The 18,040-nt window shown below is 41.4% G+C and overlaps 1 protein-coding gene across 1 annotated transcript in view; it reads right to left on the reverse strand.

Annotated features, from left to right (window-relative positions):
• EPS8 (epidermal growth factor receptor pathway substrate 8) overlaps positions 1-18,040 on the reverse strand; it is a 103,872-nt gene that overhangs the window by 35,498 nt on the left and 50,334 nt on the right. The window contains exons 12-15 of the mRNA XM_058189998.1: positions 16,934-17,008; positions 15,636-15,784; positions 8,479-8,662; positions 2,241-2,374 (exon numbers count right to left, since the gene is read on the reverse strand). Coding sequence (XP_058045981.1) covers positions 2,241-2,374; positions 8,479-8,662; positions 15,636-15,784; positions 16,934-17,008 — 542 coding nt within the window. The remainder of the gene's footprint in view (positions 1-2,240; positions 2,375-8,478; positions 8,663-15,635; positions 15,785-16,933; positions 17,009-18,040) is intronic.

The raw sequence follows: 18,040 nt of genomic DNA on the forward strand, positions 1-18,040 counted from the left end.
GAGGACAATGGATAATAATGAATTCTAATTGTTTCTGTGCCTTTGAATCAGTCTTAACTCCTGGCAACTGCCTCGGCAAGTCCCTGCAGTTTTCTTGACAAGATTTCAAAGCCTTACTATTGACTTCTTCCTAGGGCTGACAGTGACTGACTGACTGAAGTTTCCCCAGCTGGCTTTGTGCATAAGGCAAGATTAGAACGTACAGCCTCTGGGTTTCTAGCCTGATACCTTAACCACTACACCAGGACTGTCAAACTCCTGGCTCACAGGCTGAATGCATCATGCGCTGGCCACACCCATGTCCAGTTTAGCAAAGGGGGGAAAAGTCCTGATATATCATGTGATGACACTATGATGATGTGAGTTTGACACCCTTGCATTACATGGAACTGGCTTTCAATGAATTATAATACCCGATTATAGGAATGTCTATTTTCATGTAATCTGTCCCAGATTCTCGCATCCTTTCTTACTGGCTTTGTCTTAGAATTATTTGACATCCGTAATCAACTTTGCTCTTCTTTTGAGCGGGGCGAATATTATGAAACAAGCTGCCTTGGTAATTATTAGGAAAGGCGTTTTAAAGTTAAAGTTTATTGTTTTCATTTTTAAGGTTTCCTATTTGTCATTTGCGGAAAAGTATTTTTGCAGTCTGCTTTTTGCCTTAACTTGGACAGCGCCTAACTCCAATGGACTCTGGTGGCTCACAGCGTAAGCCACCAATATAAAAGGGCTTATGAAAATAATTAGATGGTGGAACCAGTCAACCATTCAAAGATGTCACACACACAAAAGGAGGTCCAACCATCCTAGGCCAACATCTGGGGGAAGAGATAGGTGATTAAGACCATGTGGAATACCTTCAGGTTGGAGTTACCTAGAACTCAAGATGAACAGGCTACAGAGAAGGCAAGCTTCTGTGATCTCAATGGATAGCATTGCATAATCAAAGCAGTGTTCATTATGGTATTTATCTTTCTAAGTTTCCCAGAACTCTTAAGGCACTGCATTATATGTGAAACCTCTAAACAACCAACCAACCAGCCAACCAACCAACCAACCAACCAACCAACCAACCAAAACATTAAAAAAACTCATGTTGTTAAAATGGACAGTTAAATCTAAGACAGATATCTGCAGTTTATTTGACGTTGTTCCCTAATTGGGCATTGCGACATTTCATTTTTTAAAAGTGTAAAATGAAATGTCTCCCTGCTTCCAATTCCCCAACAAATTGCTTTACTGGTCTAGAATCAGGAAAATACAGTCCTGTATTTTCTAGGCTTTTTAAAGCAGTGGGGCACAGATGCTGAAGATGGGAGATGTGACAGAGTACAACAAAACCATGTAATTTATTCATGCACCATCAGGCAACCAGAAATTTATTGATTCGAGATGATATCTGAGCTTAGTTGTTTTCCTAAAGGTGTTTCATTATCAAACTAGGTGACATCCTTGCTGAGGGAGAATGGAGATTGCTGGTTGTTTATATATAGTAATTTATTTTGCCAATCTGGATGATTAGGCTATTTCTTCTTCTTTGATTATTTGTCTGATGCTGTTTCCTGTTTATTGTTGTATCTTGTAAACGGTATGTTGATGGGTTGATATGTCTACAGGAAAACAGTCAAGCTCAAGAATACAAGGAGCCCAACAGTTCAACACTGAGCTGCATAAATTCTTACTATTGGACTCAGAAACGTATTTGTCTATTAATAAGGCAGAGAAGAATCTTCTTGTTGGGGGTTATAAGACCTGAAAAAATCCATGGACCTTAATCCTCTCTCCATTTGGTTCAACAGCATGGAAGCTGATTTTGTATGGGAAGCTACAGGGGGTATCTCTCTTCTGTGTCTCCTTTGGCAAAAGTGAACAGTAAACCCACAGAGAAAATGGCCACCTCGTGTTGACCTTGGCCAAGAACAAGAGGACGGCTTGTTTGTAAGTAGGAAAAGATTCCAAGCTCCAAATTCAGACTTTTACAATCCATTTCTGTTATCTCTCTTTATTTATAACAGCATGTTTAAACAGAATGTGTCAGCAGCACTTAGAGAAAGCAGAGTAAAAAAAAAAAAGAAGTGAAAAAAAAAAGAAGTTTTAGTTTCAGCACAGAGAAGGATCTCTACTTCTATGGCCAGTGAAAAGTAGCAGATGTATAAAGAGAATGCCATCTCCATCCTAGAAGCCACCAGCTGGGACAGTTCTCCATAACTGTACACATGACATCCATGTAAAGTTACCTATCTACATGTCGGCTAACACTTTGCTTAAAAGCAGCCACAGCTGCCCCCTGGTCCGGCAGAGGCCCTCTTTTGTAAGCTGTGTTACTGAATGCATACCCTTCAGATGGAGGATAATCTGAGATGCTGGGATGCTGGAAGAAAGAAAAAACAAACGAGATTAGTTGCTGATTACATAAAGTCTGCCAGAGATCTTTCACCGCAAATTATGAGCGGCCATTCTCTACACATCTTCAATGGAACTGCCAGAACGTCATTGCAACTGAAAAGCTGAGTCCATACCATTTTTCAACATGGAATGGCCTGGATAATTTTAACAAGGAAAAAGCTATCAGGCAGATGCTCTGACTGGTACATGGAATGATATTCCTAGCTCCTTGCATCCCAAAAAAATCTGAGCTAGAAATTGATGAATTATAAATTCACAAAAGCTTACAAACAACCGGGCAATACACCTGAAATCATCACCCCTTAAAGAAGGAAATGTGTCCTTCCGATCAAAATAATCTTGACATACTTCATCTACAAGTCTGAGAATATTGCGTTTTTGAAGGCTACCCTTAGTAGTTTCATATGGACTCAGATCTTCCAGAAGTGAAGCAGGGGAAGAACTGAAAAGGGAAGAGGGGTTGCCAGTTGGTTTAGAAAGGGGGCTCGGGTGTGAAAAACAGAACAAGCAACTCCTAAAAACAATTGTCCTTCATTCAGTTTCATACAGGAACTAATACATAAGTCCCTCTGTTTGTATATGAGAACACTAGAATCTCCAGTCCATCTAGCTCTGAACGAAGTTTGCAATCTACTACAGTACAACAAAAAATATATCTGTTTTTCGTTCCCAAAATGACAGAGTAAGCAAGGAAGGGAGGAAGAGGAGGAGGAAAGGAAGGAAGGAAGGAAGAGGAAGAAGAAGAGAAAGGGGAAGAAGAAGGAGAAGAAAAGGAGACAAAGGAGACGAAGGAGACGAAGAAGACAAAGATGAAGAAGGAGGAGGAGGAGGAAGAGAAGAACCACCACCTAGTGGTGATGCATCCCCCCCCCCCCCCCCGGTTAAGGACATCTTGTCCATAATAATTCTTTACTCTAGCAGTATAGTTCTGAACCTGGAGTCTTTTGAACGTTTTAGCACTGAGCTATGATTTCCTTTAGAAGGGGAATTAAGAACTCAGTTGTCAAATTATTTGGTCCCATTGGATCAAATGTCACACAGGTTGCTATAGTTACATAAATTAAATAGGCAGCCTTGAAAATGGAGGAATGGACACCACCCCAAAGACCCCAAACCACAAAATGACCTTAAATCATTGCAATAGGACTTCTCAAGCCCAATTTATATTTCGAGGTGGCAAGACTCAAATAAGGCCTGCTCGTTAAGACAGGGAAAAGGCACACAATGGAGCTCAGCAGAGATTAAGCTACGACTAATTTTCAAGAAACAGAATTTCCTAGATTTGAAGTCAACGCTTAGCTCTGTGCATTAAGCAGTGTAACCATGGCAGCCGTATGCATGCTGTTAATTCATTCAAGGATGCTTTTTCTTCCGAAATAAAAAGGGGAAAGAATCGGTTTCCTTAGTAAGAACAAAGCATTTTTAGGAAATACTCCGAGTTAGACTACATTGATATTTTTCCACCATTCAATCACAGTACACATGAGACTTCAATCAAAGAATACAAAAGGAAGGCTAGAAAGCTTTTGTGTTGGCATTTTTCTGCTATTGTTGATCACAAAGACAGGTTACAATAAGTTATCATAGACTATTAGAGTGGTATGATTAAGAAAATTTATGCTTATCTGTTTCTCCCATCCAAGATTCTCATGGAATGGAATGGAATGGAATGGAATGGAATAGAATAGAATAGGAAATAGATTTATTTGGCCAAGTGTGATCAAGGGTCCTTGAGTGGCGCAGACTGCTAAACAGTCTGTTATTAACAACAGCTGCCTGCGATTATTGCAGGTTCAAGTCCCACCAGGCCCAAGGTTGACTCAGCCTTCCATCCTTTATAAGGTAGGTAAAATGAGGACCCAGATTGTTGGCTTTGTATATAATATACAAATAGGATGAAGACTATTGCTTAACATAGTGTAAGCCACCCTGAGTCTTCGGAGAAGGGCGGGGTATAAATGTAAACAAAAAAAAAAAAAAAAAAAAAAAAAAACTGTCCAGGTCTTTTTCCTAGCGAAACTACCAGCAGAGATTCAACATCTTGGCGTAACTAAAAAAATTTCTAATAAAAATAACGTGAAACCTAGCAAATTCCTGGAACTTTTAAAGGAGAGTTCGAAGCAGTCTTATTACTCATCATCTGCAGTAGAAAAACTATAATGCAAAGCAATTTGGTAGCACCCACCCACAGTGATGGAAATCCAGAACAACATCCTTCCTGCCCATCAAAATGAATGAGTGAATCACTACAGGTCATCTCCCTTGCTTGATGCAACTGTACATAGAGATGAATGGAATGCTAATGATTTCTTCCTTGCCAATAGAAACTTGGGTAACCTTCTCCCTAAAACCATTATCTCTCTAAATATAATTGCCTTTGAATTGTTAGTGTCACAACCAGGCAGCTTGAACAAACATGGCTCTTATAAAGTTCAGAATAATTTACCTATTTATATAGCAGGGGTTCTTAAATAAATAATAATGTACTTGCATCATTCCTGCCTCTCAATTCAAACCTTGCCATGCTTATTTTTTATCTACTAATTTATTTGTATCCTGTCTTTATTATTTTAATAAATAATTCACGGTGGAGAACATAGAGAATACTCCTCCTTCCTCCGGTTTCCTTGTATTTTCCCCACTGCAACAATCTGGTGAGGAAAGTTGGGTTGAGACAGGGGTGAAATGCTCCCAGATTGGGCTGGATCGTGTGATCCGGTAGCGATCGTGGCCAGTAGTTCAGCGATCCAGTAGCAATGGCGGAGCAAAGCTCCATCCACCCGCCCGGGTGTCATTACTTCCTGGTTTTATTCAGGAAGTAATTGTTCTTTACCTTCTGCACATGCGCAGAAGATTTCGTACATGTGCAGAAGGTCTGCATGTGACACACGCACGCACTTCCGAACTGGTAAGGAAGGTAAGTAGATTTTACCCCTGGACTGAGTGTGTGTGTGACTGGCCCAAGGTCACGCAGCTGGCTTTCCTGGCTAAGGCAGAACTTGAATTCATAGTCTCTCTGCTTTCTATCCTTGTGCCTTAACCACTAGACCAAACCCATGGGGGAAAGGGGTCTTAAAAACTTACAGAATACAGAATAACAGAACTGGAAGGTCTTTTAGTACAGGGGTCTCCAATCTTGACAACTTTAAGACTTGTGGACTTCAACTCCCAGAATTCCTCAGCCAGCTTTGCTTAGTCTTAAAGTTGCCAAGGTTGGGTGTCAAACTTGATTTCATTGAAGGCCACATCAGGGTTGTGTTTGACCTTGGGAAGCCAGGGTGGGCGTGGTCAGGGTGGCTAGTTCGACGTCACTTGTGTCGGGGGCGCCTGTGGTGGCCCGAGCACTCTGCCAGTGAAAACAGGCTCCCGAGCTCTGTTTTTGGCTGCAGCGGCTTCCTGCAACCCTCTGCCAGTGAAAACGGAGCTCAGGAGGGCTGCCCGCGGCCCTCCCAAGCTCCGTTTTTGGCTGGGACATCCTCCTGTTATCCTCCGCCAGCAAAAAAGGAGCTCGGGAGAGCTCCGTTTTCACTGGCAGAGGCATTGTAGGTCAGTCCTTTGCTGTTTCCTGGGTGGCCCCGTGGGCCAGATCTAAGATCTAAGCACCCCATGGGCTGAATCCGGCCCCTGGGGTTTGAGTTTGACACCGCTGTTCTAGGACAACTCACCCATACAGGAGTTGTACTATACCATTCCAGGCAAATGGCTGTCCACTCTCTTCCTAAAAACCTCCAGTGTTGGAGCATCTACAATTTTTGAAGGCAAACTGTTCCACTGATTAATTGTTCTATTAGAAAATTTCTCCTTAGTTCTAGACTGGACCTCTCTTTGATAGGTTTTCATCCATTACTTCCTGTCTTGCCTTCAGGTGCTTTGGAGAATAGGTTGTCCCCCTCTTCTCTCAAATATTGGAAGATTGCTATCCTGTCACACCTAGTCTTTCTCATCTTCAGGAAGACTAGAACAACATCATCAGCAAGAAGCTGAGCATAACCAAGTGGTTTAGATCAGCGGTCACCAACTGGTGGTCCGTGGACCACTCGTGGTCCGCAGAAAAATTATTTGCATTTTTAATATTGCATTAAATCAGGGGTCCTCAAACTACAGCCCCTGGGATGGATACGTACAATGAATATTTGTGTTTTTGCAGAGAGTCTCCCCCTTCAAGGTCTTTTTGTGTGGGTTGGAGGAGGGCAGAAATTCAAACTTGGGTCTGCTTCAGCCTCCTGGTGCGGGGCTTTGGGTGAAGGCTGGAGGGAAGTGCCACTGATGGCAAAGAGCCGGAGGACCTTGTTCCAATGGGACTGCATCATGGCCTGGAACTGGCTGATCATCTCAGCCCGCTGAGCCTCCAGGCACCGGTACCTGGCCTTCCACTCCTGCAGGTCTTCCTTCTACTTGGAAAGCCTATGCTCTTAGTCCTCAGTGTGGTGCTTCAACTGAGCCTCCTTCTTGGTCAGATTCAATTTGAACTGAGCTATTTTGCTAACTGTTTCTTGTGGTGACTGCTTAGCTCCAACAAGTGCTTCCTGTTGGAGCCCTAAGGAGCCCGGGCGGGGAGGCAAGGCATTGGCCACACCCACCCAATTACATGATCACCTAGCCACGCCCACCCAGCTGGTCATTCGGCAGATCATATTAGTGGTCTGCGAGATTTAAAATTATGAATTTAGTGGTCCCTGATGTCCGAAAGGTTGGTGACCCCTGATTCAGATAAGCAGAATATGGAATCCATCAGCCTCATCCTGATTATAAAAAATGCTTTTTTTTAACGCATAAAAAAGCAAAATTGCCTTCAAGTCCAATTCAAACCCCCAGAAGCCATATGGATGCATCCATGAAGTTTTCTTGGTCTATGTTTGCCTTACTGGGAATATTTTTTTAAACTACCCAATCTAGTTTACAGTCCTGCATTTCAGTTCGCCTCCATCCCACTCATTCCATCCAAGTGCCAATCAAACCAGCTGCATGGCTTTTCAGATCAACCAAGGTCACTTAACTGACCTTAATGCACAAATAAATAAACAAACAAACAAAGGGAGAAGAAATAAGGAAGGAAGGGAGATGATAACATGCTGCTCTTTCCTTGTCAAGTTGAATTTAATTTCCTTTTCCAACCCTGTCAAAAATAACTGCCCTATTCACTCTGAAGGAGGTAAACATACTGATTTTGGATTTTAATCATAAACTAGGCTTCTCCGCTGAGTGCCTCTAGACACACCACACTTGTTAAGTCTCAAATTCTCAGGGTTCTCAGAACTGTAGTCCATCTAAAAGGTGTCAGGCTGCAGAAGGCCCCCATAAAACCTCACACAACGGTTTCAAGGGATTCACAAGACAAAAGCCACACATTGGCATATTGTCACTTTTCAGGTGGCAGGTGCTATGGCATGATATCATGTGCTGGAGTGAGATTCTGAACGCCGAAAAGTAGTTTGTTTTTTAATGACCCAAACCTCTTGACAGTTGAGCATTCTTGCCAGAGATCCTGTGAAGACTTGCAAAGGTTTGGTGGCCTTTTTGAAAATTTATATAATTCTGGGAATCCACAAGTGCCATCCAAGGGTTATGTACCATACTTTTTGGAGTATAAGATGCACTCCCCCCCCCACTAAAAGAGGGTGGAAATATTGGTGCATCTTATACACCGAATACCGCCATTTTTGGCCTCCTGAAACCCCACCTGCAGAGTACTCCTGGGAGCTGGGGAGGGCAAAAACGCAATACATGGGGGGTTTGGGAGGCCAAAAATGGGCCTGTTATTTTGCAAAAACAGGAGTGTTTTTGCCCTCCCCAGCCCCTAGGAGCACTCCGCAAGCCTGTTTTTTGCAAAAATGGGATGCACAGAGGGTTTGGGAGGCCTGCAGAGTGCTCCTGGGGGCCGGGGAGGGCAAAAAAAAATTTTTTTTTTCCTTGTTTACCTCTTTGAAAACTTGGTGTGTCTTATACCCTGGTGACTCTTATAGTCTGAAAAACATGTTAAGTGCCACACTGTTGCTAAATTGCCCAGTCCTTGACATAAACCCATCCTGTAGTTGGATTGTTGAGAATAAAATATATTGCTTTCCATACCTCGCTTGACAATCTTTTCATTTCTTGCTTCCTCTGCTGTTCCGCCACGTTGGCCACAGACTCAGCCAACTGGTTGAGTTCTTGCTCATTTGGGGCCCCCATGAAGCTTAGCAAAGGAGGCTCCCAGCCATTCCTGAATCGTGGCACGTAGGGTGGGATGAAGTGCTCTTTGGGCCACTCAGCTCTGCATTTAAGACAAAGGTAACATCATCATTTAAAACCTTTACACCAGCAGGAGTAAAGTGACAACTGGATTACAAAACAGCAAGTCACACGCACATTACATTATATAAAGGATTGTTATTTTTTTCATGACGACAACATCCCTTAGCTGATGCTCTCTAAATGTGTTGGGCGACAACTCCTGTTACTTTCAGCTGTTAGTGATCATGATGGTTGGGTGTGGAGGGAGAATTAACCCAAAAGATCAGGAGACCATCTAGCTCAGGGGTCTCCAATCTTGGCAACTTTAAGACTTGTGGACTTCAACTCCCAGAATTCCTCAGCCAGCTTTGCTTGGCAACTTTGCTTGGCAATTTGGCCAGCGTTGCTTGGCAACTTTAAGACCTGTGGACTTCAACTCCCAGAATTCCTCAGCCAGCTTTGCTTGGCAACTTTGCTTGGCAACTTGGCCAGCTTTGCTTGGCAACTTTAAGACTTGTGGACTTCAACTCCCAGAATTCCTCAGCCAGCTTTGCTTGGCAACTTTAAGACTTGTGGACTTCAACTCCCAGAATTCCTCAGCCAGCTTTGCTTGGCAACTTGGCCAGCTTTGCTTGGCAACTTTAAGACCTGTGGACTTCAACTGCCAGAATTCCTCAGTCAGCTTTGCTTGGCAACTTTGCTTGGCAACTTGGCCAGCTTAGCTTGGCAACTTTAAGAGCTGTGGATTTCAACTCCCAGAATTCCTCAGTCAGCTTTGCTTGGCAACTTTGCTTGGCAACTTGGCCAGCTTAGCTTGGCAACTTTAAGACCTGTGGACTTCAATTCCCAGAATTCCTCAGCCAGCTTTGGTTGGCAACTTTAAGACCTGTGAACTTCAACTCCCAGAATTCCTCCCAGCTTCTGGGAGTTAAAGTTCACAGGTCTTAAAGTTGCCAAGCAAAGTTGCCAAGCAAAGCTGGCTGAGGATTCTGGGATTTCAATTTAAGTCGACAGGTTTTAAAGTTGCAAGACCCTTGATCTAGCTGGAGAAAGCAAGTACACTCATTCTATTTTCTACAGAGGCTTCTGACCAAGAGGTAAGGGAATTCTGAATTCAAGCGCTCTTACATACACAAAGGACTACAGACATGAATTCTAGCCTATCTGTAGCTTCAAATAGTATTTTGGAAGCTGGAAGGGGACCTAAGGAGGCTGGCTCCAATTTCTTGTTACAACTGTACAGGTAGTCCTCAATTTACAATCTTGTTTAGTGACCCTTTGAAGTTACAATGGCACTGAAAAAAATGTTTTTGACATGGTTGACCATTGCAGCAACCGCCTGGTTGTGTGATCAAAATTCAGCCATTTGGCAATTGATTCATATTTATGACAGTTGCAACATCCTGGGGTCATGTGATCAACTTTTGTGACCTTCTGACAAGCAAAGTCAATGGGGAAGCTAGATTCACTTTACAACTGTGCTACTAACTTAACAACGGCAGTGATTCACTAAACAGCTGTGGCCGGGAAGGTCGTAAAATGGGGCAAAATTCGCTTAATGACTTTCTCACTTAGCAACAGACTTTTGGGCAGAATTGTGGTTGTAAGTCAAGGACTACATATACTAGGCAACAATTTCCCTTAAGATCCCAAGAGTCTTTTCCAACCTAAGATAGATAGATAGATAGATAGATAGATAGATAGATAGATAGATAGATAGATAGAGATATAGATAAGACAGATAGATTATATATATAGATAGATAGATACAGATAGACAGACAGACAGATATAGATATATGAGATTTATCTAGCCTTATATTCTAATGTGTTTGGAGAATACCGGGATCGGAAGGCTGAATACTGATGTGGAAAGAAATTTAGCAAGGACACTTTTGTGATTAAAGTCTTCCAATATTAGAGAACACTATGCTCCTCCAGTCTACTACATCATTAGATATTTTGGAATGGAATGGCGCTTGAATGCATGGGAGCAAAATAAATAAATAAATACGGGATGAGTTGAGAATGTATGACTGATGTTTGCCCTCAATTTATGGGAAAGTAAAATCTGTATAGCCAAATGAAAAATGTGGTAATACTTCCACATTTCTTATACTCATGAGATGAGATGTCAACAGCTTCCAGCTAGACAATTATTTCAGCGAAAAATATTACACCGAGATCAATCCGTTCTTCCTACTTGAGATTGTGCATTAGAAAGCCAGATTTTCTTTCCATTATCAGAGGCCCTGCACAAAAATGCCGTGGCATTAATTACTGCCGCCTCTCTCTCTCTCTCTTTCTCTCTCTCTCTCTCTCTCTATATATATATATATATATATATGTTTTCTGAGGTTTTCGCGGGTGTTTGTATGTAGGTCTTTGGTTATTCGGGTTTTCTCCCGTGTAAAATTGGAAGTGTCTTGGCGACGTTTCGACGAAGTCTCATTCGTCATCTTCAGGCTTCAGCTTCGTGCTTCTGGGAGCAAAGAAGCACGAAGCTGAAGCCTGAAGATGACGAATGAGACTTCGTCGAAACGTCGCCAAGACACTTCCAATTTTACGCGGGAGAAAACCCGAATAACCAAAGACCTATATATATATATATATATATATTCCCATCTCTAGATATGCAGAACATTATTCTCAAAAATGAATCAAAGCGACAAACGCCAATTAGGCTTAAGGAAAAGCCAAAATTAATTGCATGCCGGCATGCCTTCTGTTCATTTACAAGCATGGATGGGAAGGTGAGAAGACATTTTTAAGAGTTGTCGCATTTGATGGCAACTGGGGAGATGTCCTCCGGCCCTTCAAGTTCATTCGAACAATACAATTTCTTCAATAAAACCTTCATCCTCTCCTTATTCAAGGTAGTATGAAACTTCCCTGAGTGAGCTTAGAAGTCAACACTGGGGGCTAAACCCACTCTGAAGCTCTTCTCATCGGATTGAAATGACAGTAACGCCTGGGAGAAGAACAGCTCCCATCACCCCCCTACAGGAGAATATTGTTACCAAGGATGTGACAACCAAGGGCAACAAAGAGATAGGGTAGGGGGGAATCTTCGGTGTCCTAAAGTTCATTCCTAGCACATTTCAAAATCAGTATGTCAACAGGAACTAAGAGGAAGTAGAACACAGAATATAAAATAAGAGAGATGGAAAGGATCTCGGAAGTCTTCTAGTCCAGCCCCCTGCTCGAGCAGGAGACCCTAGACTATACTATTTCAAACCAATGGTTGTCCAGTCTCTTTTTGAAAGTCTCCAGTGATGGAGCACCCACAACTTCTGAAGGTAAGATATTCCATTGGTTGATTGCTCTCACCGTCAGGAAATTTCTCCTTAGTTCTAGGTTGCTTTTCTCCTTGGTTCTCTTAACTACTTTGAGGGACCAGGAAAGACCTGGAGGTAAGATCTTGTCTCTGCTTTTTGAGTGGTCTCCTTAAAATGAACTTTCAATATGAAGGGGAGTATAGTCTCAAAACACAGAGAACTTTCAATGCTATTCATATTCCTCCCTCGAGAACCACAGTGTCAACTCGCATTTTGAATTTGGAGAGTTTTAATCCCAGCCCATCTGTTGGGGAAGTTTTTGCTGAAGGATCCCCCTCACAGCTGTGTGTCAGGGTTCCTTCCGATGGATGCCCTAATTAAATCATGAGCCTCTAGCCAAGCTTCAAAAGAAATCCAGTTATTTATTAGGAGCTTCATGTCGGCATCTCTGGCCTGGTCTCAAGTTGCCATAGGTAAGGGGGATGGGAAAACGGAGAAGCAGCATGGCAGTCAAAAACAAAAGCACATTCCAGACATCTCTCTCTGAAGGCTGTCTCCCAGGGTTACACACAGCAGCTGGAGGTGATCTCTAAAACTGGTGAAATTGCTCTGTTGGTGAATGTGACTGATGACACACCCTGTGGGGGGGAGGGGGGAAACAGGGTCAAGTCTCAGCTGTAAATTATGTGGGGTCAGAGTTGGCTTCACTTGGAATGTGCTGACATGAAGGTCCTAATAAATAATTGGATTTCTTTTGAAGCTTGGCTAGAGGCTCATGATTTAATTAGGGCATCCGTCGGAACCCTGACATACAGCTTGAGGGGATCCTTCAGCAAAAACTTCCCCAACAGATGGGCTGGGATTACAACTCTTCAAATTAGAAATGTCGTACTAGCTTGGATTTCTGGAACGTTCCAGATCAATCAATCTGGAGGGTAGAAGTTGGGGCAGTTTATCTATCCTACCCAATGAGGATTTCTACAGGATCTCTCGGCATCAAGGACAGTTTTCTGGATAGACAATATTACAGTGGAGTTTGTTTTTTTAAAAAGGGAAGCATTATAGGTAGTCCTTGACTTACAGCAGTTTTTTTAATGACTGTTTAAAGTTACAATGGCCCTGAAAAAAGTGACATGACCATTTTTCACACTTACAACTGTGTTGCAACATCCCTACACCGTGTTTCCCCAAAAATAAGACCGGGTCTTATATTAATTTTTGCTCCAAAAGATGCATTAGGGCATATTTTCCAATTGGTCTTATTTTGGGGAAAATACGGTACTAAATGCGTCCATCTGGCTGACAATCTTAACTGGGGCTTATTCTTGGGGTAGGGCTTATATTTCGAGCACCCTGAAAAATCATACTAGGGCTTATTTTCCGGTTGAATCTTATTTTAGGGGAAACAGGGTAGTTACATGATCAAAATTCAGATGCTTTTTTTGTTTGTTTGTTTACATTTATATCCCGCCCTTCTCCGAAGACTCAGGGCAGCTTACAGTGTATAAGGCAATAGTCTCATTCTATTTGTATATTTTTTACAAAGTCAACTTATTGCCCCCCCAACAATCTGGGTCCTCATTTTACCTACCTTATAAAGGATGGAAGGCTGAGTCAACCTTGGGCCGGGCTTGAACCTGCAGTAATTGCAGGCTGCTGTGTTCTAATAACAGGCTTCTTAACAGCCTGAGCTATCACGGCCCCTTAACAGCTTGACAACTGTTTCATATTTATGATGGTTGCAGTGTCCCGGGGTCATGTGATCCCCTTTTGCGACCTTCTGACAAGCAAAGTCAATGGGAAAGCCAGATTCACTTAACAACCGAGTCACCAAATTAAGAACTGCAATGATTCATTTAGCAACTGTGGTAAGAAAAGTCATAAACAGTGGCAAAATTCACTTAATTAATGTCTCACTTGGCAACAGAAATTTTGGGCTGATTGTGATCATATGTCGAGGACTACCTGTATGTTGAAACAGCATGCCTACTGCATCAATTAAGAATTGTGGTGAAAATTCCCCGTCTTATCTCATGCTTTTGGCTTTCCTCTCTTTTTTTTTCCTGTACAGAAAACATTTCATACATTTTTGCCAGTGTTTCTTGTAATCATCAGTGTCAAGAATGGATCTATTTACAACAGCCTCAATCATTCCAAAATTTATTAATGGCTTTAATTACACGTGCATAATTATCACTGTATGGGTTTACTTTAATGCAGGCTGACAATCATGTAATTGTGGTCACTGATTTGTGTCACTCTCCAGCCACCCAGATTCACTCTTCATTATAAAAGCTGTGAGCATCTGCTCAAAATCGCTATTGATTTGTATGCCAATTTGTAATAATGGCTAATTGATATATAAGGAGCCTCTTCATACCAAGAGGCTTTGCCAATAAGCTTCTGAATTTTTTCATCAGGAAAAAAAAAGGAAACTGAAACATTAATAACTGAATAAAAACTCAAAAATATAAAAAATTTATTGAACTTATACAGGATGGAAACTAATCACCAGGCCCTGGTGGCTCAGCAGACTAAGTCTGTCTGTTATTAACACAGCTGCTTGCAATTACTGCAAGTTCAAGCCCCACCAGGCCCAAGGTTGACTCAGCCTTCCATCCTTTATAAGGTAGGTAAAATGAGGAGCCAGATTGTTGGGGGCAATTAAGTTGACTTTGTATATAATATACAAATGGATGAAGACTATTGTTTAACACAGTGTAAGCCGCCCTGAGTCTTCGGAGAAGGGCGGGATATAAATGCAAATTAAAAAAAAAATCAAGGAGAGAAGCAAGCTATAACTAAGGAGAAATTTTCTGACTAAAAATGGTGGAACAACTTTTTTTTTTTTTTTAATTAAATTTTTATACCGCCCTTCTCCCAAAGGACTCAGGGCGGTGTACAGCCAGAATAAAAACAAAGATGTATACAATTTAAAACAACATTTAAAAAGAGCAAATTTTAAAGGCTGATTATTAAAATTTAAGTTAAAAAGTTAAAAATATTAAAAAACCCAATTAAAATACATCACTAATTATGCCAGTCCCGCTTTAATGAATAAATATGTTTTGAGCTCACGACGGAAGGTCCGAAGATCAGGCACTTGACGCAGGCCGGGGGGAAGTTCGTTCCAGAGCGTCACTGCCCCCACAGAGAAGGCCCTACTCCTGGGGGCCGCCAGCCGACACTGTTTGGCGGACGGCACCCTGAGGAGACCCTCTCTGTGCGAGCGTACGGGTCGGTGGGAGGCAAAGGGTAACAGCAGGCGGTCTCGTAAGTACCCGGGTCCTAAGCCATGGAGCGCTTTAAAGATAGTTACCAAAATCTTGAAGTGCACCCGAAAGACCACAGGAAGCCAGTGCAAGCTACGGAGCAGCGATGTCACGTGGGAGCCACGAGCGGCTCCCGTTACTACTCGCGCAGCCGCATTCTGGACTAACCGCAGCCTCCGGGTGCACCTCAAACTTGCCTCCAGAAGTTATGAATGCTCTAATGCTGGAAGTTTTTAAGAAGAGATTGGATAACCATTTGTCTGAAATGGTACAGAGTTTCCTGTCTAAGCAAAAGGTTGGACTAGAAGGCCTTCAAGGTCCCTTCCAACTCTGTCTTTCCTATTTCTATTCCCATTCAAATTCATTCCATTCCATTCTGAAGGATGTGCAGATTGGTGAAAAAAGAAGATACGCCCATGACGTTTTACACAGTTCAAATATATGAAATTCAACTCAATTGTTACCTGGCTTTGGTCCATGCATTCCCTAGAGATACCCAGAGTTGTCCTTCTTCACTTGTGACAATGCAGCGTAAAAACTCGATTGTGTCTTTTGTCAAAAGGGGGCTGAGCACCGTGCTAGCGAGCTCAGGCCCTCCTGTTGATTGTACCACCTACGAGAAATAATAAATGCAAACTGATTACATTATGTGGTTGCTTGCAGAATAGAGCTGGTAGTGGTATGCAGTGATAATGCCCTATTATTTAGCAGAGGAGTTGGGTAGGATTAACACCATTTCTAGTTTTCCTTTGAAAATCTATATACGGATTGGAGTTTTTGTTTTTGTACATTTTAAAAGGGGCAAGATCCTTAGCCTTGCATACAGATTTTCCCAAAGGTGTTTTTTCAAGAGCCAACTGGCCTTTCTTTGTGAAGAAGAACCTGAAGAAGCTTCTTGGATGAGAAGTGAAACACCTTTGAAGAAAAACCAGAAAGTCCAGTTGCCTCTTGAAAAACTGCCTTTGGGACAACCATGACCTGGATGACTGAGAATCTCCACTGACATGCAAACAGGTCATTCTCAATTTATGATTGGTCAGTCAATGGACTGTTCAAAGTTAGGACAAACTCAAAAAATGTTATTTACAACCCATCCTCGAAGTTACAACTGCCACACCACCCCTTGCATTTCAAACACTTGCATTTGCATGTATGAACGGTTGCTGAATCCTGTGATCATGCGATTGCATTTTACACTTTTTTGCTGTTTTCTAACAAAAAAATACCCGTTGGATAAGTTGGATTTGGATTTACAGCCATTGGATTTGTTTAACAACCACATGATTTGCTTAATGACCAAAGTAAGTTACTTAAATACCAATGTAAAAATGGTCGTGAAATTGAGTTCGATCATGTGGGGACTTGACCAACCACTACGACCCATGACCAGGCTTATGGAATTTTTTGATTTAGGATTAAAATTCCAAAAGTTGAGGACTACCTGTACTCTGTAGATTAAACTGTGTGGATTAAACATGAGTTTTGAAATGTAAGCTCAAAATGTTGAGCTCCTTCTTGATTGTGGGCCAAATAAAACCCTTGGAATTGGTAAAATTGACTAAAATACCATCAAGGCATTTAAAACAGATGAGACTTTTTATTTCAATATGGAGTAAGGTAGCTTTAAGGAAGCCAATTAAAAAGAAGGTTTTTATTTCCATGATATATATATATATACGCCCTCTGCATTCAGCACTGCAAATTCGACGCACTCACAGAAATAAACTGAGCCCCTGGATATTAAATAATATTTCAGACTCACCATATTTAGAGGAGTAAACAGAAAGTGAATTAGTTCAGTTGCACTGGGATTCTGGATGTGTGACTTTAATTTAGCCTGTGAAAGGTAAAAAGGGAATGTGTGGAAGAAAGCTTATGAGAATGAAGTTCAGCAATTCAAAATGGCATTTGAAATATCTCAAACACAGTCCATGCCATAACTTAGTTATTAATAAAACTAATATTATTATAATTATATATTAATACTTAATAATTATTAATATCTATAATATAATATATAATATATATTAATATATATTATATATTAATATAATAATATATTAATTATATATATAATATATTGTTTCCGATTGGTCTAAAACTTGGCAACTTCAAATATCAACCAGTAAATGTTCAGTCCTACATATTGGTAAAAAGAACCCTAATATCAAGTACAAGCTTGATGGACATTACCTTACTGACGACCCCCTCCCTATCAAAGACCTTGGAGTTTTCATATCAAATGATCTAAATGCCAAACCCCACTGCAACTACATAGCAAAAAAAGCTCTAAGAGTTGTAAACTTAATTTTACGTAGCTTCTTTTCCAAAAACTCTACACTACTAACCAAAGCATACAAAACATTTGCCAGACCTATTCTTGAATACAGCTCATCCGTCTGGAAGCCATACCACATCTCTGACATTAATACTATCGAACGCGTCCAGAAATATTTTACTAGAAGAGTTCTTCGCTCCTCCGAAAACAACAAAATATCTTATACCACCAGGCTTGAAATCCTGGGTTTAGAAAACTTAGAACTCCGCCGTCTCTGTCATGATCTGTGTTTAACACACAAAATCATCTATTGCAATATCCTTCCTATAAAAGACTACTTCAGCTTCAATCGCAACAATACAAGAGCAAACAATAGATTTAAACTTAATGTCAACCGCTTCAAATTTGATTGCAGAAAATATGACTTTTTTAACAGAGTTGTTAACGCTTGGAACTCACTACCTGACTCTATAGTCTCTATTCAAAACCCCAAAATCTTCAACCAAAATACTATTGACCTCATCCCATTCCTAAGAGGACTATAAGGGGCGTGCACAAGAGCACAAAAGTGCCTACCGTTCCTGTCCTATT

Source organism: Ahaetulla prasina, chromosome 7 (assembly GCF_028640845.1).
Source record: "Ahaetulla prasina isolate Xishuangbanna chromosome 7, ASM2864084v1, whole genome shotgun sequence".
NCBI lineage: Eukaryota > Metazoa > Chordata > Lepidosauria > Squamata > Colubridae > Ahaetulla > Ahaetulla prasina.